Source organism: Pan paniscus, chromosome 13 (genome assembly GCF_029289425.2).
Source record: "Pan paniscus chromosome 13, NHGRI_mPanPan1-v2.0_pri, whole genome shotgun sequence".
In the NCBI taxonomy this organism is placed as follows: Eukaryota; Metazoa; Chordata; class Mammalia; order Primates; family Hominidae; genus Pan; species Pan paniscus.
The window spans coordinates 44,953,454-44,976,227 of NC_073262.2; the positions used below are offsets into that span (position 1 = coordinate 44,953,454).

The 22,774-nt window shown below is 48.9% G+C and overlaps 2 protein-coding genes across 4 annotated transcripts in view; one reads left to right on the forward strand and one right to left on the reverse strand.

The window, feature by feature from the left end:
* Positions 1-312: 312 nt before the first annotated feature.
* On the reverse strand, positions 313-8,769 carry CFC1B (cryptic, EGF-CFC family member 1B). Of its 2 annotated transcripts, XM_003806112.6 has the most exons (6): positions 6,837-7,859; positions 6,482-6,531; positions 6,214-6,387; positions 5,449-5,563; positions 5,031-5,140; positions 313-609 (listed from the first exon to the last, which is right to left on the reverse strand). In XM_003806112.6, exons 1-6 carry the CDS (start codon positions 6,857-6,859, stop codon positions 410-412), a joined length of 672 nt encoding a protein of 223 aa, XP_003806160.2. In that variant the 5' UTR covers positions 6,860-7,859; the 3' UTR covers positions 313-409. The 2 variants fall into 2 exon arrangements, with proteins under 2 accessions (XP_003806160.2, XP_057157570.1); XM_057301587.2 differs by lacking the exon at positions 5,031-5,140 and having other exon boundaries at positions 6,837-8,769.
* A 9,788-nt stretch (positions 8,770-18,557) lies between these two features.
* LOC117979372 (POTE ankyrin domain family member I) overlaps positions 18,558-22,774 on the forward strand; it is a 51,943-nt gene continuing 47,726 nt past the window's right edge. Inside the window, exons 1-2 of one of the 2 annotated variants that reach the window (XM_055109397.1) lie at positions 18,641-18,839; positions 18,996-19,609. In XM_055109397.1, the coding sequence (XP_054965372.1) occupies positions 19,089-19,609 (521 nt within the window). In that variant the 5' untranslated portion in view covers positions 18,641-18,839; positions 18,996-19,088. Of the gene's footprint in view, positions 19,610-22,774 lie in introns of both variants that reach the window. The other variant, XM_055109396.1, reaches the window with a different exon arrangement.

A 22,774-nucleotide genomic window follows, 5' to 3' on the forward strand; every position in this document is an offset into this window, starting at 1 on the left:
TTGTGGACACGACAGCCTCCTCAGATTGGGAAGCGACCTGAGAAGCGGTGCTCGGGAGACGGAGGAGGCTGGCCTGGGGCTCTTCAGGCTGAACTCTGCCTGCGTTGCCTTGCGGTGGGTTCCACAGCAGACGCTTCCCCCTTAAGGGAGATGTTGTGAAAGGAAGGTGCTAACTGTCAGGGGAAGGTGGCGGTGCCAGGCTTTCTGGCTCCAGCTTTGGCTCCTTCTCGCTGTTGTTCTGCTGTCTCTACCTACCGGTCACAGTGGTGCTGGGGACACACATGTCCCTCTCCCAAGGATCTGGAGCCAAAGGCGCTTTCATGAAAATATTTATTACCCAATAAAAATATTCACCCAGTGCTTCAGCTTACGGTAAACTAAACACATCTATTATTTACAACATAGAAAATTAAAGGCGATGCCCAAGTCCCGGCCTTCCGCAGGGGCGCCGCTCCCGCTGGAGGACGGAAGGGACGAGGGACCGAGGGTGCGCGGGCGCATCCGGGCGCAGGAGGCGGTGCAGGAGTGCGCAGGGCAGCAAGAGTAGCAGGCTGGGCGCGCCCCCGGCGCTCGGCCCGTGAGCGTGGGAGGCCAGGAAGTCTTTCGGGTCTGGAAAAACAGATAAACCGGTGACGTATGAAATAAAGTGTTCCGGCTCGGTTTGAGAGAGTGCAATAGAAACGCCTGCTCCCTGCCTTCTGCAGGCCCTTTTCTCCTGCCCCCTCACTAGGCTCTGTCCCTGGGACGCGCTGCAGGGTGAGGTGTGCGGAGGCCAGTCCCGGCCGGCTGCACAGAGGGAAGCCTCTAAATGTTTGTAGAACTCGGAGAGCTGAAGGAGAATTACAGTACTGTGTTTAAAGGGGAACGAAGAACAGCCCTTCCGTCTTTTTCATTTGGCCCGTGACCTTTCAGGGAGTCCCGCTCCAGGTCATTGAGCGATGGGGCACATAGACCCGATTTAAAACAGTGCTATAGTATAAATCAGCTCGCTTCCATCTGCTGCAACAAAGGTTCCACTTTTCCCCAAATGAGTGCTCGAAATATTTCTTTGACGAGGGACAGCTGATAGAGCAGGAGGGTGCAGCCATCCAAAGTCTGGCGCTGTTCTGAGGAGGCCTAGCCCTGTGAGTGGCGCCGCGCCCCATGGGACTCACCTGCTGGCCCCCTCGCCCACACCGCTGGTCATAGGAGGCCATGCCTGAACGCCTAGTCCCTGTGTCCCCTCCCCACCCTTCACAGCAGGCTTCATTCATGCTGAACCCTGAGGGTCCCTGAGCCTTGGTCTTTGTGTAGCTGGGACCCCAGCCCAGAACAGCGGAATGGGAATCTCTGGAGTGGTGGGGCTGGGCAGGGTCTTGGCTAATGCCCTGGGTGGTGATTGCCATGTGAAGCGGACAACCTTGCAGGCATGGCAACCGCACCACTAGAACATTCTCACAAGCGAGTCCAGGCCTGGCTTGGAGTGTGGTCAGGCTGGTAGAAGAGCATGCCCAACTACAGGGATCCTCTCTCCGGGGCCACTGAGCAAAGGCCAGCCACCTCCCTGCCCCCTGACCAGGCCTGCCCTGCCCTCTACTATACCTCCAGGAGATGTCCTCTGGACTTGGGAACCTGGCATGAGCATGAAACTGGAAATTAACAAGGAATGATGCAGATGAACACCTGCAGCAAGAACCACTCTACACCTGTCCACAGGTAGGCTGTGGTAGCATTGGCCAGGTCAGGCTCACTCCAGGCTTGGGTGCCACCTCCCCATAGCACCCCACCTTGGGAGAGAGGATTGTTCCAGGGGTGCCAGAATCTCCAAACAGGAATGCTAACATCTAGGCTCAGACGAGGCTCCAGAGAAGCTGATGCTAAGACAGGCGCTCACAGCATGTGAAGCTATTCAGGTGAGAAAGGGGTCAGCAGTACTGGGTCCGTGCTGGCCTTCCCCTGAGGGAAGGAAACAGGAGGGCTGGACACAGGGTGTATGCTTACAGGCTCAGAGTCAGCTGGTGCCAGGACCTGTGAGAGCCATTCCAATGGCATCCCAGAGGTCTGTAGACTGGGTCTGGCCCACGGATGTTTGTTTGCTTGTTGGTTGGTTGATGGGTTTTTGCCAGAATGGCATTTTTAAAAATGAGTTTGCAGCAGTGAGGTGAGTCTTCACCTGGCCCCATCTCACTTCCGTGTTGCCTGCCCATCTCTGAAGACACCTGAGTTGGCTACATCACTATGTCATTCCACAGACAATGAATTTTAGAGTAGTAAATTGTCTCTTGATGCTTGTGAAAACTGATACTTGATGCTTTAGGGCCACAGTAGAAAGAACCACCCCCTTAGACTAACAAGGAGATCCTGGCTAACTCAGGACTGCGCAAAAGTCCCTGCTACATGGAAGCTTTTCATTCTTGGACCCGCAGAGCATCAGTCAGAGCAAGGAGGGCTCTTGGAGATCCCCAGACAGAGAGTCCCTGCAGCAGCCATGCTTTTGTAGCAACATATTCTATCTTCCACATACTCTTCAAAACCATCATAATCTCCCATTAAAGGATTTAAAACATTTACTTATCTATTACTGTGCTGTTGGCTTTGGAACATGACCAAATTTTCTATGTTCTATACAACACTATAAAAATATCTTCATTTGTTTCATATTTATTCTTTCTTTTCTTTTTAAGAGACAGGGTCTCGCTCTGTCACCCAGGTTGGAGTGCAGTGGTGCAATCATAGCTCACTGGAACCTCACACTCCTAGGCTCAAGTGATCCTTTTGCCTCTCAGCCTCCCAAGTAGTTGGGACCAGAGGTGCTCGTCACCACACCTGGCTAATTTTTTGTAGAGACAGGTCTTGCTATATTGCCCAGGCTGTTCTCGAACTCCTGGCCTCAAGCAATCTTCCCACCTAAGCCTCCTAGAGTGCTGGGATTATAGGCATGAGCCACTGTACCCAGTCATATTGATAATTACTCTTATAGAAAGAGTACAAGAATGGGCCGGGCACGGTGGCTCACGCCTGTAATCCCAGCACTTTGGGAGGCCGAGGTGGGCGGATCACAAGGTCAGGAGATCGAGACCATCCTGGCTAACATGGTTAAACCCCGTCTCTACTAAAAATAAAAAATAAAAAAATTAGCTGGGCGTGGTGGCAGGCGCCTGTAGTCCCAGCTACTCAGGAAGCTGAGGCAGGAGAATGGCATGAACCCTGGAGGTGGAGCTTGCAGTGAGCCGAGACTGCGCCACTGCACTCCAGCCCGGGCGACAGAGTGAGACTCCATCTCAAAAAAAAAAAAAAAAAAAAAAAAAAAAGACTACAAGAATGGCACAAGGTAAAGAATCAGACCCTGTTTACTATCTGTAGGAGTTGATCTCTCTGTGTCTCAGCTTCCCCAAATGTAAAAGGTGTACCTACTTCACTGGCTTTCATAAGAGTTAAATGGGATAATGGGTATATAAAGTGCCTGAAATACACTGAGGGCTCCTCGCATGCTGTAACACCCAGAAGAGTTTGCCCTATTGCAATGGCACCTGCCACGGAGGATGTTCCATCTATCATCACTGTTGTCAAACTTCAAGTCATCATAACCACCATCAGCACAGCCATCACCAGCATCACTGTAACTTGCCTTGAAGCAGGATGAATGGGTAAAAGAACACAAAGGTGTTACTGCTCTCTCTGCACCTGACAGATGACTCTGAAGGATGACTGCACTATTTTGTCTAGCTTTGATGAACAGAGGCCACATTTTCAGAGCCATTATCATTGTCCTTGGCAAATAGCAGTCCCAGCACTGGATGTTTCCAAGAATGTAAAATCATGACCAGATATCCTGGAAGTCATCACAGCTAGTCCCTTCCCCACATTCCTGCTAGGGTGGCCTAATGGCAGGTGGGAACTGACTTCATCTGTGAGGACCACACAAGCACCCCCTGTGATTCTGATGCCTGTCCATGAAATCTGTGTCCTCTTGTCTCTAGGGCATAGAGGAGCAGCTGGTGACTTCAGAGGCAGAGGCCCAGCAAAAGGAGCACACATAGAAGAGGGGGTGCTTTGGGAAAATGTAGTCTGCACGGCAGAGGGGGAGTGCTCTTCCCTGCTGGCACCATGCAGAGCTAGCTGAGGAGAAGGGAGCAGGGTGGGAAGTGGGGTTGGGGGCTGTGCCTCTATTAAGAGTGTCCCTTGACTGCTGGTCCTACCAGGGAGAGAAGAGAGGACAGGAAGGTGAAGGAGAGCTAAGCATGCATTGTGTACTCCTCCATTGTGGGCCTCCAAGAGCAAGAGGGAGGCTGGGGGAGCCGGGTTGAAGATCTTTGGGCCACTGGTGCTGCCCTCCATGCAGCCCTAGCAGTACGGCCTGAGAGCGACAGGTGGGAAGTGGGGTTGCGGGGCTGTGCCCTTTGACAGATGGAGGTGCCCAGGGCTGACTGAAGTGGAGGGAGGGGGCAGGAGAGTGGGTCAGGGGCCTTGGCTTCATCAGGTGTGCCTCTGGACACTGCACCACCAGACCACCCAGGCCTGGGAGAGGGCAGAGCTCGGGCTGGGGCCGAGAGGCTGGGCCTTCACTAGCTGTGCCCTCCATTGCTAGCCCCAGCCAGTGCTCACCAAAGAGGAGAGGAGAGAAGGCACAGGATTCCAGAGGGAAATGCGGCTCCTGCCTGTGTCCCTGCTGGTCCCACAGCTGAGCAGATGGTGCTGGCCTAGTGCAGGGAAACCACCTGAGATTTACGCAGCTAACTTGTCTCCCAGCTTCCTCTCCGATTACCAGCTGGTCATCTCCTGAAATTCTGCTCACTGAAACGGACATGTGAGGACATTGTTTGGAAATCATTTTTAAACTCAGCAATCTGGATATGAGAACTTCAAAACAAAATTTAATTCACTATATTATCCGAATGCGACTTTCTTCAATGATGAATAGATCTACTTTGCTAAATGCTATGTGGCCTAGCACTGGAAGATGCACTGTGGATCGGTATGGAGGGTGAGCCGCAATGAAGGCGCAACCGCGTGCGGGGGTGAGCTGGGGACCGAATCACAGGGCCTCTTACCACAGCGGTCAGGCGTCTGGAGGGGGAGGCAGTGCAGGGCCCCGAAGATGCACCTGCAGAGGTGGCAGGCGCGGAGGGTCCAGGCTCCGTGCTCCAGGGCGCCGCATTCACTGAGAAGACGGGGACCTGCATCAATGCGGTGGCCCGCGCGCCCCTCGCCCGAAGGCCACTCCTGCGCCGCTCCCCCACCCGCGCATCCCTCCCCCGGCGCCAACTCCCGCGCTCCCCAAGACCCGTGCGTCCCTCGCCTGGCGCCCACTCCCGCGCCCCCCAACCCGCGCGCCCATCGCCCGGCGCCCACTCCCGCGCCCCCGCACCCGCGCGCCCCTCTCCTGACGCCTACTCCCGCGCCCCCAGACCCGCAGGTCCCTCGCCCGGCGCCCACCCCCGTCCCCACCCCGCGCACCCCTGTGCCCACCTGCGCCTCTGGTCATGCTCGCAGTAGCGGCCGGTGAAGTGGGCCGGGCACACGCAGAAGCTGCCCAGCACGCAGGTACCGCCGTTCCTGCAGCAGCGCGGCCTCGCGGACGCACCTGCGGGGTCACCCGGGCGTCAGCCCCGCGCCCCCCGGCCCTCCCCGCAGGGACGGGGCCGAACGTGGCCGCCCAGGGGAGGCAGTAAAATCAGCCTCCAGCCAAGTGTGTTTGCTCAGGTAAACCCTGCTTGTTAGGGATGTGAAACAAACTATCAGGGGTGCGGCCTGCAAGCCGGGCTTGCTCTCTCCCTTCCTTTCACATGTTAACCTCTGGCTGTGGCTTCACCTGACAGTGATTAAGCACAGGCCTCCTGGGCGGGACCACCCACGGGTGTGATGACGCCAAACCCACCGGCGAGGGGCCTCCTGGGGACGCGGTGTCTGGGAGAAGCCAAGCAAGAGTCCGCTGTTATCTTGGCTTGGGATATTTATTTTCAACACATTTAAATCACAGTTCTCTAGATCTGCAGCAAAATAACCATTGAAGAGCAAATACAACGTTTTACCAATGAAAGAGTAAAACTTTTTAACACCTCACTAGGAACTGTCTCTAGCTTTATAGCTTTCTAAGTGCATCATCATTTGAAGATAACAAAATGCTCTCCTTGGATTTTATCCTGAATTTATCCTACATATTCTCAGGTCCTAAACTCTGAGTCCGCAGACTGAGATGACGCCCCGGATTTTGTGGGCAGCGCCGCAACTTACCCTCTCCGAAAGCCCAGGAGTAGGTGAGCGGCTCCTCCGGCCCCCAGCCCTCGGCGCTCCCAGTCACCTCTCCGAAATGACTGGAGGTCCAGTTGAGCGGTGACTGTTGGTGCTTCTGAGTGGCAACCTTGATGACTTCCTCTCTACCGCCGTTATGTTTCTCTCTTTGATAGCCTTTAAAAAATATTGAAAATGTGAGACTGATAATGATTGAGAAACAAATATTTTATGCAATTAAAACTGAAATTATGAATAAAATGTTTCTTACTGTTTCCCAAATTGATGATCTGTAATGCCAAACTGACCGTAAACAGAAGCCTAGAATATTTAAAGAAAATCATTGAAGTTGAAAGTATCTTTAGAAGTATAAGCAGAAATTCACATACACATAAAAATACAATGCCATCATTATATATAAATATAAAATTATGTAAAATAATTATAATGAATAAGGCAATCATTTTGTAACTTGTAGGTTTTTGTTAATTTTGCTATGGCTTAGAAAGATTTTGAGACGGAAAGTGTACACCTCCTTTAATGAACAGTGGCTCATGCACTACGATTTATTCTGAGGCTCTTAAGACCCCTTCTTGGCTCTAAGATCTCATGACCTCTGTCCTTACCTGACATGGTGCCTCCAGGTCATTTTTGGTTTGAGAGTCTCCTTCTCTTAGTGCATTGAAGATCAGTTTCCAGGAAAGCTGAATCTGAAGAGTCTCTGCATTTGAAGGTGTCTTTACTCCAGTCCCTGGGGACACAGAATGGACGAGTATAGAAGATGTGGATGTTCCCTTCCCTTCCTCAGCCAGGAGAAACGGGATGGTATCTTGAGTTCTGCAGTCCCTGAGCTAGGGTCGGGGGCGCAGTGACAGGCAGGCCCCTCCGAGCCTGAAGAACAATTCCCTCTATGAGACCTGGCTGGGGGGTGGGGACTTGGGCTGACTCCCCCCAGCAGTGTTTACAGTGCTGACAGCAGCAGGAGTGACCAATCCCTGATGTAAAACATTGGTATCCAAGGTGACGAGCCATTTTCTCACTGGAAAAAAAAAAAAAAAAATCCCAACATGAACAAAAAGCTTTCACAGGAAGGTGGAGATTTTCTACTGCATACTACTTGTACTGGGAGATGGTGAGGGGCCCTGTGGGAGAGGGAGCTCCTGTGTGGGGCACAGGCAACAGCCTGGGGTCCCAGCCTCCCTGAGTGGGGAACACGAGGATAAGGGAAAGCACGTCACCCCTGCTTTAAGAGAGGCCCCCTTACTCTGCAGATGGAGCCTCTTCTCTGTGCCCAGCAAGTGGGGGAGGGGCACTGCCCCCATTTACTATAGGACCCTCTAGGGTAGGCACTATTATTATCCCCCACGTGAAAAGAGAGAAAGGGAGGCTTAGAGAGTTTAAGTCCTTTGGCAGTTAGATCTCTGAGAAACATGAATGGCACCGATATGATGAGGAGATACCCACAGGTATTTAAGGCGAGCCCTTGGGAGCACAGGCGCAACTGCGGCGCCCACCCATCGCCAGAGGAGCCTGCTGAATCCAAACGGAACCCAAGGAGGGAGTGATTTGGGGTATTTTCTAGCACCTTCTAAATCTGCTTTTCTAACTACCAGAATAGGGACTGAGCCCCTTTTATCAGCACTAAAGAAGACACTTTGCAACCCAGTGTTGCAAATTGTTCTGTGATTTTAATATAAAAACTCATTTCTAAAAATAGTATTCTTCCTCCAAGGCTGAAATAGTCTTTAATGGTGATTTAATTTCTTACATCTTTACGTGTGAGGTTTATTAAAGAGGCTGTTAAATAAAGCAATAGGAAATTGGAGGACCGGGCTACCCTGGGGGGCCTCCCAGCAATGGGTCCTGTGGGCTGCAAGGACCAGGTCAAGGCCAGCAGACCGGAGTGGGCAGAGCACATGGAGGAAGGTGCCCCAGGACTTCATCAAGCATCTGTAAGTGCAGTCATGAGACAAACACCTTGTTAATTTTGTTTTTTAGAGGCAAAGTGTCACTCTGTCAGCCAGGCTGGAGTGCAGTGGGCGATCATAGCTCACCACATCCTCGAACTTCTGGGCTCAAGTGATCCTACTACCCCAGCCTCTGAGTGGCTAGGACTACAGGCTCGCGCCCCTATGCCCAGCTAATTTTTTTTTTATTTTGTAGAGATAGGGATCTTGCTATGTTTCCCAGGCTGTCCTCTAACTTCTGGCCTTAAGCGATCCTCCTGCCTCTGCCTCCCAAACTGCTGGGATTACAGGCACAAACCCACCGTGTCCAGTGAAAAACACACTTTATTTTTTTGAGACAGAGTCTAGCTCTGTGGCCCAGGCTGGAGTGCAGTGATGCAATCTCGGCTCACTGCAAACTCCGCCTCCCAGGTTCACACCATTCTCCTGCCTGAGCCTCCCGAGTAGCTGGGACTACAGGCGCCCACCACCATGCCTGGCTAATTTTTTTGTATTTTTAGTGGAGACGGGGTTTCACCGTGTTAGCCAGGATGGTCTTGATCTCCTGACCTCGTGATCCACCTGCCTTGGCCTCCCAAAGTGCTGGGATTACAGGCATGAGCCACTGCGCCCAGCCGAAAAATACCCTTTTAAACTCAGTGGTTACTACTGGTTAATTGCATCATTTAATTATATGTAAAAGTAAGTACATTTTATGACTTTAAGTTAATAGAATCTTTTGCATGAGCTAAATTGTTTGTATACTAAAATGAAGATATATATAAGCTAGATGATTGTATTTTTTGTATAAATAAGTTTTAAAACTGTTCATTTTACAGAGTGATGTTGAAACCAAACCTCTCTGATAATAGTAAAGCTTTAAAAGCAGCCTCTAAAATCTAACTTTCCCCCACAGTTTATTTATTAAATTTTACCTTAGTGGACATTTCCAAACATACACAAAGGCTGGTAGAATGAGCCAATAAACCCAGGTTCAACAATTAAGTATCAGCCTTTGCCAATTTTATCTCATTTGTTTCCTCCCTAACTTTTTTCTTGAAGTTTTAAAAACTCCAATACATCATGACATTTCATATGTAGAGTAAGATTTTGAAAATCTGCACTTTATAAGTGGAAACTAGGAAAAAAAAAATGTCTTGCCAGCAAGACAGAACTGAGAAGCAAGAAATAGCAGTGCGATGTGCTTAAGCTGTTTGCTTAAGCTCTGCAGTCGGCTCTGAGGAGAAGGGCTGATGGCCAGGCAATAAAGCTTCTGATGACCTATTTTCGCCAAACTGTCACTTGCTCTCCACACAAAGCGGTCCCAGGTTGCCGCATTGACTCAAAGGTCTTATAAAAGGGTTTTGCATTTTACTGCAGAGGCGCTGCCCTGTTTGCCATCAAGAGGCCCAGCTGGAAGGGTTGCCTGCGAGCACTGGAAGGGAGGAGGTGGGTCCCTGCCAGGAAAGGGCCTCTTTTCTCCTTATCAGCTGTAAACAGATAAGGCTGGAGCCGACCCACCCGTCAAAACTCCAGAGGAATGTTCTGGCTCATAGTGTGGGACCGGAACCCGTGCCAGGACTGGAGGCCCCGTCAATGTTCTCAGCACATCCATCATGAAGGAAAATGCTCTGCAACAAATTAGGTGTGAAGGGATTCTCTGAGGAGGACTTTAAAGCGATGGCTGTCCAAGTGGGCTGCCCCCGGCACCTGTGGGGAGTGAGAAACACCTTTCTCCACCCTCCTGGCTTCTTGGGTGGGGCTGCTTTCTGTCTCCACACATTTTCCTCATCTAGAGATTGCATGTGAGGGGAATCATGCAGTATTTTCCTTTTACGTCCGGCCTATGCCATGTAGCATAATGTCTTAGGTCCATCTGTGCTGTAGCGCACATCAGAGCTTCACTCCTTTTGTGACTGAATAATATTTCACGAACACCCATCCACCGCATTTTGTCTGTTTGTCATCTGTTGATGCATATTTGGTTTTTCTACCTTTTGGAAGAGCACAGTGAGATGGTAGCTATCCACATACCGATAAAGGAGGACTCCGGGGAACCCAAATCTGGTGCCGCCTTGATTTCAGACTTCCAGCCTCCAGAACTGTGAGAGGAAATGTCTCTGTGGGTTAGGCCTCCCAGCCTGCGGCATTTGGTTAGGGCAGCCCGAGCTGACAGATACACCAGGTTTTTGTTTTTCCATGATTGTTATGTGTTATGTAATTTAGTAATTTTTGCTGCATTTAGAGTGCATTTGTACTGGTGGCTTTCTAGAATTACAGAGAGCATCTTTTACGCAGGGTCCTTACACAGACATTTTCATTCACGGGGGGACCCTGTAGACAGTCCTCAAAGGCAATGGCGTGAGTCCGGCTGATGTTCCTTTAAATCAAATGGTGAATCTGAACTGTTGTGTGGCCCTTCAGAAAGCCCAGCACAGTCTGAGATGCTCATTTTGGCCTCCAGGCAGTGACCATGCTGGACAGAACATCACCTCCGCAAGCAGTCGGGCTCCAGGACCAAACTTCATTTTCCAGATGATGCTATGCTCAGATAAGGACCTTTATTAATTATACCAATTTTTATTTAGCATAATTAGCAATGCTTTTAGTCTCTAAATCATACAAAATACCTGCCAGAAAAGATGTACTTGAACAAAACATGGTGCAGAAAGCAAAAGTTCCCTGAAGTAAAAATGGAAGCTGAAAATAATGCACTTTAAGAGAGAGATGGGGGCCGGGCACGGTGGCTCACACCAGTAATCCCAACACTTTGGGAGGCCGAGGCGGGTGGATCACGAAGTCAGGAGATGGAGACCATTTTGGCTAACATGGTGAAACCCTGTCTCTACTAAAAAAAAAGTACAAAAATTAGCCAGGCATGGTGGTGGGCGCCTGTAGTCCCAGCTACTTGGGAGGCTGAGGCAGGAGAATTACTTGAACCCGGGAGGCGGGGTTGCAGTGAGCTGAGATTGCGCCACTGCACTCCAGCCTGGGTAACAGAGTGAGACTCTGTCTCAAGAAACAAACAAACAAAAGCAATGAATCACATGAATCTGGGAGGCGGAGGTTGCAGTGAGCTGAGATTGTGCCACTGCACTCCAGCCTGGGTGACAGAGTGAGACTCTGTCTCAAAAAAAAAAAAAAAAAAAAAAGAGAGAGATTGGATCTTTCAGGGAGGCAGGCAGTCACGTGCTGAAGGACAGGCCTGGCGTGCAGGGGCCCTCCTGGGAGCGCAGGCTCAAGGAGGGGAATCAGCCTGTCCTCACCTCTGGGCTCAGAGCTGGGTCAGGCATCAAGACCATTTTATCTTCCCATGGCAGTGCCAGTGCTGCTGCAGAGCCCTGAGGACTGGGACACAGAGAATCACCCTCCCTCAGGAGCTTCCCTTTCAACTGGGTGGCATTCAGGAAACAGCCAGGACCCTGCAGTGCCTGAGTGCTTTGACCAGAAGCATTTGGGCTTGGAAGGGTCTTTCCTGCCCTTTCCTCCACCCAGCCCCTACACCCTCCACTTCCAGCCTGGTGGCCTCTCCCCTGCACCAGCACATATGGCCTCCCCTAGGGTAGGAGGGAGAGGGTGAGAGAGTGGGAGTCCCCGCCTTTTGTGACCTGCTGTCTGTTAGAGGTGAGTCCAGGGCCACTCTAAGGGTGGAGGTTGCACATTGGCATGAAGACCAGGAAGGACTCTTTGGGGCCCTGTCAGAGACTTAGCCACACCCATAGATTAAACTCATTTTGCCATATGTGCTATTTTGTTTTTAGTGAAGAATTTTAAAGTAAATTACATACATCATGACATCTTCCTGAATATTTTAATATTTAGGATGTCTGAAAAATGAGGCTGTGTTCCCACAAATCTGTATTAGATGGAACTGAATTAACAACAGTGCTCCAGAACCCTGGACCATCCAGCCTAAATTCCATTTGGGGATGAGATGCGTTTTTGTCTCAGAATCCCAAGCGGTAAGCACCATGAACCCCTCAGTTCGTATCTCAATCTTCCTTTTTATTGGATTTTGTTCTCAATTTCTAACTTCTTACTAGATTATATCTCATTTAATTCTACTTGTTAAAGCTGATTTATTCTAAAATTTGATGAAGCAAAAGTCTGGATTTTGCCTCAATATAATAAGAACCACTTAATTATAAACATTGATGCAGGGCTTTGCTAACCTGCATTTTGTTCTTGGTATAGCCACATGTCTTTTGGGCCCCTTAAAAGGTAATTTTCCATATGAAGCACTTCTATATGGATCTACAATAAGAATTAACTTTAAAGTTAGTATTTTATTGGGGGATGATGCCCTGCTGATGAAACTCTGTGAATCAACCTCATTTGTTCATAGATAGCACTTGATATATAAAGAGCTTAACACTAGTCCCTCCAGACTGCACACCAATGTTCTGGATTTCACAGTGAGACTCAGAGGATGCATGGGGGTTATCACCTGCAGCTCTGGGATCCAGCCAGTTGGGCTGGGGCTTCCTCCCTGTTTAAATTTGAAAAGGAAACCAGTTTGGAGTAAGAAGTAGATTTTGCCTTGAAACAGCCAACCTACCAGTTTTAATGATTGACAACTGAGTTCACATAGAGAACTGAGCTCAATTTAAGAGTTAATAAAATGGGCCAGGCGTGGTGGCTCACGCCTGTAATCCCAGCACTTTGGGAGCCCGAGGCAGGCGGATCATGAGGTCAGGAGATCGAGACCATCTTGGCTAACATGGTGAAACCCCGTCTCTACTAACAATACAAAAAATTAGCTGGGCATGGTGGCAGGGGCTTGTAGTCCCAGCTACTTGGGAGGCTGAGGTGGGAGAATGGCGTGAACCCAGGAGGCAGAGCTTGCAGTGAGCCGAGATCGCGCCACTGCACTCCAGCCTGGGCAACAGAGAGAGACTCTGTCTCAAAAAAAAAAAAAAAAAAAAAAAACCAAAAAACTTAATAAAATGAACAGCCTTTTTTGAGGGATAATTTCAAGGTTTTAAGATAAAAAGTAATAATCGGGCCAAGTGCAGTGGCTCACACCTGTAATCCCAGCACTATGGGAGGCCAAGGCAGGCAGATCACTTGAGGTCAGGAGTTGGAGACCAGCCTGGCCAACATGATGAAACCCTGTTTCTACTAAAAATACAAAATTAGCCGGGCGTGGTGGCACATGCCTGTAATCCCTCCTACTCAGGAGGCTGAGGCAGGAGAATCGCTGGAACCCGGGAGACAGAGGTTGCAGTGAGCCAAGATCATGCCATTGCACTCCAGCCTGGGCGACAAGAGCAAAACTCTGTCAAAACAAACAAACAAACAAAAAACAAACAACAACAACAAAATAAACCAGTAATAACTGTACTTTTACATAAAATGCAGAGACAGATTTTCTTTTCTTCAGGCCCAGGTCCAATAAGGGACCCAGAGGGGCTGTATGGAGTAGAGCTCTGCAGTTCTGAATGCCCACCCTGCTGGGAATAAGGTCAAGCTTGTTCCAAATGACTGCAGACCCAGCAAAGGACTCAGTTCTGATAAGACCTCAGCAATTTCCTGGGTGAATTTCAAGCCACTTCATTAATAAGTCAAAGCTTCACAATCGCAAAGATAAGGAATCGACCAAGGTGTCCATCATTGGATAAACGGATAAAGATAATGTGCCATATATACACAATGGTAAACTATTCAGCCATAAAAAGAATGAAATCATGTCTTTTGTAGCAACCTGGATGGAAATGGAAGCCATTATCTTAAGTTTTTAAGTGAAATAAGCCAGGCATAGAAAGACAAACATTGCATGTGCTCACTCATAATTGGGAGCTAAAAAATATGTATGCTGAAAGTAAGATGAGAGACAATGGAGACAAAGGGTGAAGGGGTGGCAGGGAGGAGGAGGAGGAGAAATTGGTTAATGGGTGCAACATACATTATTCTGGTGACGGATATCCTAAAAGCCCCAACTTGGCCACTATGCAATCCATGCATGTAACAAAATTGCACGTGTACCCCATGAATGTGTACAAATGAAAAAATAAGCTTCCTATTTTCACAAAGACAACAATCCCCTCATGCCACATAGTTTATTAATTGTTGACTTTGTGTTTGAGCTGCAAATAACTATTGTCACACAACTGTTTATGAACAATAGCTGCTTAGGGATTTCCTGAAATCTCTCCAGCAGGTGCACCTCTGTTGACATTGCTGCACGCTCCCACCCTCCTAATTCAGTCACCAGCACTCCTGAGAGCCTGCTCAGGCCCTCGCTCACTAAGTTAAGAAGAAAGCACCTTCCCTCTGCCAGCTCCAGTGTGAGGTGTGATAGAGGTCATGTGCTGGGAGATGGAAGGAGGGGTACCTGATTTGAACAGGAAGGAGGGGTGTGTGATTTACGGCCATTCTGGCTGGAAAGAAGAAGGAAGAGTGGGAGCCTTTCAGGAAGACTGGGTGGGACTCCTGAATGTGGCAGGGGGTAGGAGGCCTTGGGGCTTGTGCCCTGTGGCTAAGTTGCAGGGTAGGCTGGGGTCCCAGCCTGGGTGGCATGAGAAGAGGGGTGGCTATGATAGCAGTGTTTGTTCTGTCTGAAACTCCTGCTGAAACTGAATCCCCAGTGTGGCAGTGTGAGAAGTTGGGTTCTTTAAGTGGTGATTGGGTCCTGAGGGCTTCATTCTCACGAATGGACTCATCCACCATGAGTTAATGGATTAGTGCATTATGATATCAATGGGACTGAAGGCTTTAAAGGAAGAAGAAGCAGAGGTAGCATCAGCATGCTCCACCTCCTTGCCATGGACTGTCCTACACTGCCTTGGGACTCTGCAGAGTACTCACCAGCAAGAAGTTCCTCACCAGATGTGCTCCCTCGACCTTGGGAGAGAAATGAAAATTTCTTTTCTTTATCAATTACCCAGTTTCACGTTTTCTGCTATAAACAGCATATAACAGACTAAGACAGGTGCTGCTTGGGTTCAATGCTAAACACGTGATTTCTCTAACTTAGCAAATCGCCAAAGGCTAGGGTTCAGTCCAGTGTCTCTGATGCAGATTCACTGTTGGTGGCATTGGACAAGGGCTCAGGGTAGCTGGGCAGCCTCAGCAGGGTGCAGTGCCAGGTCTCTTTCCAGAGGTGGCAGGTGTGAATGCACAGAGGTAGGGACCTCACTGGTTTTGGCAGACCGTTTAACCTCTCAGAGCTGGTTTCTTCAAGCACTACTTCAGCTAGTCTTAGACAAGAGGCTGTGGGGCTAAGCTTAGTGTGGAAGGGAGGGGAGATGAACACATCAATCATTAGCGTCCAAGAAGAGATGTGGAGGAAAGACTCTGGAAACAGAAAGCAGGGAGGACATTGTCTGCTTGGAAGAGCCAGCAAAACTGGGTGGAGGACACAGAGTGGTGGAGAGAGGGGCTGAGGTCAGCAGGTATAAGGTCAGCATGAGCAGTGTTAAAGAAAAATTACTCAGCGTTACTAGCATGGCAGGTGGACTTTATTCCAGACCATTGAGGTAGGTATAGGTGGATCGAGATAGATCAGGTTCAACTCAAATACAGCATGGGCAAGGGGGAGCTGATAACCAAGGAGCAGGGTTGGGGGCAGTGGGTGGAAAATGACTAAAAGGTGATTCAGAGTTAAAGGACTCTGGCTAATCTGGCCCAATAGGATTCTTGCTGACGACAGGCCATGGTGGTCAGACTTCACCTTGGGGACGATGGAGGATGAGGAGCCTCATCAGATATGGAGGGCGATGAGGTATTGAGGGTAGGGGCTTCTTGCTAAACTGACTTACCAAGGTTCTTGGTGAAACTGGATTTTACCAGGACGTGCACAGATGGACGTAGGAGGAGGTTCAGGAGCTGGACTACCCTTTGGCCAAGCAGAGAATCTTTGTTAGCAGGAAGCTGAGGGCCCGTTGCAGGGCAGCAGAGTGATAGGTAAATAGGGGGAGCATATTCATTCATTCTCTCAACAATTAAATATTAAATGCGTCTGTGCTACCAGGGATACAAAGGTAAACAAAGCAGGAAAAAAAGTTCTGCCTTTATGGCCAGTACATTCTGGTAGGAGAAGAAAGAAAATAAACAATATAAGTAAATAGTATATTAGAGGAAGAAAAATGCTATGGAGAGTAAAAAAATGAGGGCATAAAGGGACATTTGGAGTGTTTCACAGAGAAAGTGACACTCTGGCAAGACCTCCTCTGCTGAGGGAGCCAGGATGCCTGCAAAGAGTACGCTGGGCCCAGGAAGGAGCTGGGAGAGCTGGCCCCTGCTGTAGGCCTCGCAGGCCTGCTCTCTGGTGGAGCCAGGGAGGCGCGATCTGACTTTTGAGCCTGTGTGGAGCATGAACCGCAGGGCGCAGGGTGGAGGCGGCTGCGAGGACCCGGAGCCTAGGTCAGGGCGGTGGAGGCTGGAAGCGTGCAAGAGTCGCAGGGATTAATGCTGGGTTGGATCTGGGTGTGAGAGAAAGAGCACACGGGGAGGACTCGGGGTTTTCCGTCGTGAGGAGCCATGAACTGAAACGGAGATAGTTTTGTTTGGAGCTGACTGTGAAGGAAGGGCGAGAGGTGGTGTCTATGAGCATCAAGTGGAAAAACGGAGTAGACGCTCCTAGCGAGGGAGAGGCCTGGGCGGGGCGCGATGAGCAGGAAGGTGGCATTTGGAGCTGCGGGAATACATGCAACCCCAGGGAGCAGGTGTGGACAGAAAACAGAAGAGCGGCCTTGGGCAGCCAGGAGTCCCGAAATTTGCGCGGAGGAGGGGCCTTGGAGCGGGAGAAGAGTGGTCCAGGAAGCCACGTGCAGGGGGTGCTGAGGAGCAGCAGGGAGGGAGGCCCCCTGTCTTACAGCTGGGGGCTGCACTTCTCCATAGGCCATTGCTGCCGGCAGGAGCAGGTTCAGGGTAGTGCAGAGGTGGAGAGCTGAACTGGAGTAGCTCAGATAGCGAGAGGGAGGAGGGGTGTTCAAGGTAAGACGAGACCACGCTTTGGAGCCATTTTGCTCTACAGGGGAACAGAGAAATGGGATGCAGCTGGAGAGTGAAGCATGAAGAGGATGTTTTAAAGATGGGCCAGGAAAAAGCACGTTTGTACAACTGACTAGAGAGGAAGATGTGGGTGATTCAGGAGTGAGGTGGAAGGCAGAGGTGTCCTTAAGAGGTCTAGTCCACCAGGGCAGGGGTGTGGCCATCCTTCTGCAGTAATGCAGGGAAGACACGTTGCCTTGAGGGGGCAGCCTGCAGATTTATTTTATTTATTTATTTATTTATTTATTTATTTATTTATTTATTTATGAGATGGACTTTTGCTCTTGTTGCCCAGGCTGGAGTGCAATGGCAGTATCTTGGCTCACCGCAACCTCCGCCTCTCGGGATCAAGCGATTCTCCTGCCTCAGCCTCCCGAGTAGCTGGGATTACAGGCGTGCACCACCACGCCTGGCTAATTTTGTATTTTTAGTAGAGACAAGGTTTCTCCATGTTGGTCAGGCTGGTCTCGAACTCCCGACCTCAGGTGATCCACCTGCCTCGGCCTCCCAAAGTGCTGGGATTACAGGCATGAGCCACTGCACCCAGCCAGCCTGCAGATTTATTTTAATGAGAAAATCAAAGCAAAAGCAGGGGCATAAGTGGAGCATACGGATGGGACAGAGAACGTTGGAGGCTTTAGCAGAGAGAGGAAAGGGCAGGAAGGAGTCATCCACAGGAGGGGAGAGTACTGTCCTGTGACTGCTCCTCCAAGCCCCCTCTTGCCGGCGTGGACACAGTGGTCTGCACCTTGACCCTATTGCATGCCAGTGGAGCAGAGCCCCCCAGGCCAGAAGCCCTATAGCTGTTGGCCCTGGCTTGGACACCGGGCAGGGGGCACCGGGGCAGGAGCTGGCCGCGATCCTGTGGCCCCAAATGCCCTCTCGCTGATGGCCTCGTGTTCTGGGTGCAGAGCAAAGAGGACCAGGTGTCAAAGGCACCTCAGGCAGGCGCTGGGCTCAGTGGGCATCTTGTGCTCCGGGATTTTGAGGCCATTTGCAGCCAGCTCCTCCAGCCCCAGCTCCGAGCTGCAGACGCTGCCACGCACAACAGCACCGCCAGGAGTGTCCTGGGGGCTTTCTTCAGAGGAGGCTGTCAGCATCCTCAAGTTCCAGCCGCTTAGCCCCAGTCCTGCTTCAAGAGGCTTTTTTTCCACCAGAGGCTTCTCAATGGCCTGAAAGCTCAGCTGACTCCCATGAAGTTTGCCAGGAACATAAGGCTGTCGGTGACATTCGTGGCGCCAAGACTTAAACACGCAGTTGCACGCATTGGCCACTGTCTGTGCCACATGCACTGACGCCACCTGAGATGCACACGCCGCACGCCGCACACGCACGCCGCACGCGCACGCCGCGCGCGGCAGCGGCTTGGCTGGCTTGTAATGGCTTGCACGCGCACGCCACACGCGCATAGCGGTTTGGCTGGCCTGTAACGGCTTGCACGCGCACGCCGCACGCGCGTAACGGCTTGGCTGGCCTGTAACGGCTTGCACGCGCATGCTGCACGCGCGTAACTGCTTGGCTGGCCTGTAGCGGCTTGGCTTGGCTTTGCGTTCTTTGCTTGGCTTGGTGTTGGTCGCTTGGCCTGGTGTTCCTCCTTGGATTGACGTTTCCTCCTTGGATTGGCGTTTCCTCTCTCGCGTTCCCTTGCTAGGCTCGACCTTTTCTCTGCTGGGTTTGGCATTCCCTTGGGTGTGCTGGGTGTTTTCTTGGGGGGGGGGTTGGCCCTTCCTCGGGTGGGCGTGGGCTTTCCCCGGGTGGGTGTGGGTTTTCCCTGGGTGGGGTGGGTTGGGCTTACCTGCTGGGGTTGGCAGGTTTTGGCTGGGATTGACTTTTCTCTTCAAACAGATTGGAAATCCGGAGTTACCTGCTAGTTGGTGAAACTGGTTGGTAGACGTGATCTGCTCGCTACTACCAGCCTCCCCAGGCTGTTAAAAGCAGATGGTAGCTGAGGTTGATTCAATGCCGGCTGCCTCTTCTGTGAAGAAGCCATTTGGTCTCAGGAGCAAGATGGGCAAGTGGTGCTGCCACTGCTTCCCCTGCTGCAGGGGGAGCGGCAAGAGCAACGTGGGCACTTCTGGAGACCAGGACGACTCCACTATGAAGACACTCAGGAGCAAGATGGGCAAGTGGTGCCGCCACTGCTTCCCCTGCTGCAGGGGGAGTGGCAAGAGCAACGTGGGCACTTCTGGAGACCACGACGACTCCGCTATGAAGACGCTCAGGAGCAAGATGGGCAAGTGGTGCTGCCACTGCTTCCCCTGCTGCAGGGGGAGCGGCAAGAGCAACGTGGGTGCTTGGGGAGACTACGACGACAGCGCCTTCGTGGAGCCGAGATACCACGTCCGTCGAGAAGATCTGGACAAGCTCCATAGAGCTGCCTGGTGGGGTAAAGTCCCCAGAAAGGATCTGATCGTCATGCTCAGGGACACTGACGTGAACAAGAAGGACAAGCAAAAGAGGTAACCAGGCCTGGGCTGGGAGGAGGTGGGACGTTGGGGGATGATGGGGACATACCCTCCTGGCGGGGGAGGAGGGGGACCTGGCTTTCTCGCCTCCGCAGGCCTCACACCACCCTGGTTGTGGAAACCTCAGAGAGGTCAGGGCACAGGCCCCTTTATGAACAGCAACACACACACAAAAAACTTTAGCTGATTTCCAATCAAATTATAATTTCCCTCGTAGAACACTAATAGACTGTTTTAAAGTGATTTAACTTGCAAAATTAATTAAGTCAATGCAGCAGATTATTTTTCATCTACAGATTTTAAAACAATGTTCTATACATTATAGAAAAGTGTATATTGAGAACTAAGAATGAAGCCCCATAACACATCAACTTCAGGGCTAAATATTCTTCAAATAAAATCCAGTATGGATTTTATATCAATGTACCCTATGTAAATACGTTCTTTACTGAGGAACCTTAGAAGGAAACTGAAATGGGAAGATGGTTCCTGTGCTTGAATAGGAAGATTGAATTTTCTTAAGATGTGAGCTTTTTGGCTGGGCGCGGTGGCTCATGCCTGTAATCCCAGCACTTTGGGAGGCGGGCGGATCACGAGGTCAGGAGATCGAGACCATCCTGGCTAACACGGTGAAACCCTGTCTCTACTATAAATTATAAAAAAAATTAGCCGGGCGTGGTGGCAGACGCCTGTAGTCCCAGCTACTCAGGAGGCTGAGGCAGGAGAATGGCGTGAACCCGGGAGGCGGAGCTTGCAGTGAGCCAAGATAGCGCCACCGCACTCCAGCCTGGGAGACAGAGCGAGGTTCCGTTTCAGAAAAAAAAAAAAAAAAAAAAGATGTGAGCTTTTTCTATTTATCACTTTTACATAAGCCAAATAAAAATAGCAAAGTTTTAGCGTTTTTAAATTACACATGCTGTCTTTTATTATTGTGATAAATTAATTTTTTGTAACAGAATGGAAAAAGGCTTGCTTTTCCAGATATCAAAATGTCCATGTGTTATTTATTTCCACAAATTGTTTACTAACAGCTGAAAAGACATCAATGAATAGAACACAATAGGAAATTTAGAAATACCCAAATATATGTAAGAATTTAGCACTTGATAATGGCGATGTTTTGTATTATTTAAAAAAGATGGATTGTTCATAATTCATTTTTGGAGAAAACTAGCTAGATTTTTATGTCACAAAAATAAGAGTATAGATTAAAAATTTTAAATATACAAAAGGAGAAACATACCAGAAAAAATATAAATGCCTATTTATATATGGAGATATATATATACATATATATACATATATACGTATATATACATATGTGTATATATACGGATATATACATATGTATATATACATATATATGTGTGTATATATATACATATATGTGTGTGTGTGCGTATGTGTATATATATATATATATATATACACTTTTTTTTTTGGTGGAGTCTCACTCTGTAGCCCAAGCTGGAGTGCAGTGGTGTGATCTCGGCTCACTGCAATCTCTGCCTCCTAGGTTCAAGCAATTCTCTGCTTCAGCCTACTGAGTAGCTGGGATTACAGGCGCCTGCCACCATGCCTGGCTAATTGTTTTGTATTTTTACTAGAGATGGGGTTTCACCATCTTGGCCAGGCAGGTCTTGAACTCCTGTCCTCGCGATCCACCCACCTTGGCCTCCCCAAGTGCTGGGGTTACAGGCGTGAGCCACCGTGCCTGGTGTATATATGCAGACATAATAAAATAAGCTCATTTTAAAATTGGGCAAAGTACTTTTTTTGCATATCTACCAGTGACCTATGCACATAGGAAAATACAGTGTTCCTGGTAGAAGAAGGAATTTAAGTTAGAAGAGGAATGAAATACTGCTTTCTATTTAAGTTAGAAGAGGAATGAAAGGCCGGGTGCAGTGGCTTACGCCTGTTATCCCAGCACTTTAGGAGGCTGAGGCAGTGGATCATGAAGTCAGGAGTTTGAGACCAGCCTGGCCAGTGTGGTGAAATCCCATCTCTACTAAAAATACAAAAAATTAGCTGGGCATGGTGGCACGCACCTGTAATCCCAGCTACTCAGGAGGCTGAAGAAAGAGAATTGCTTGAACCAGGGAGGTGGAGGTTGCAGTGAGCCGAGATCGCGCCACTACATTCCAGCCTGGGTGATAGAGTGAGACTCCATCTCAAAAAAAAAAAAAAAGAAAGAAAAAAAAAAGGAATGAAATACTGTTTTCTATCCACAAAGTTTGTGAGGATGAAGAACAGTGGTACTTATGTAGTTGTTTAAAGTTTAAGTTGCTGCAGCTTTTCAAACAGACACTTTAGTGGTAAGAACTACATTTTTAAAATGTGTATGCTTTTTACTTATCAATTCCATTATACTGAAATATCTTTACGAAATAGATGTGTTTTTCTTAGTATTGCTTAAAATAGCAGTGTATTTAGAAGAACCCATATAAAGATTTTATGAACAAATTTCAGTGCATCCATAGGATGGAATAATATGTAACTATTGAGGGTGTCAGTAGATACAGAGATATGTCGACGTGCAAAGATGTACTTTGCTATAACAAGTGAGAAAAAAATCAGTTTGTTACACATATACATGAACAGAATCTGCTCGTGTTAGCTGAAAATCCATAGAAAATATAATCAAACTTGTTTCTGGGGATTTGTAAGTGAAGTTTTTCCCTTTCTCTTATCTGTGATATCTGCAATGAACATCTGAAGTTGTAGTTAAGGTTCATTAGTAATGCAATAATCCTTGGGAAGAGAAGGAATATGCTTCTTGCATAGATGCAAATAATTTCTCACATTCTATTATTTATTTTTATTTCTGTGGTTGGCTATTTTCTGTGAACTTTTACCCTCTTCAGAAGAAGAGGGGTCGTGTTTACCTGTTCCTGTAGATTTTATTATATATACATTTTATTCCATAATTATCTTTTCATTATATATAGATTAACATGTAAAAAGTATGAATTAATCATTTTAGTTGAGTTATATATTTATGAAAATTAAAATAGCAAATATAAATGATTATTGCTATTGCAAATGTATTGCACTACTCTACAGGAGTTTTCTTTAAAAATATTGAACTCCCAAGCTGTGTTCATCCATTTTTTCTATCCATTTAGTCATCAGACATAAGCCAGACACCTATTATGT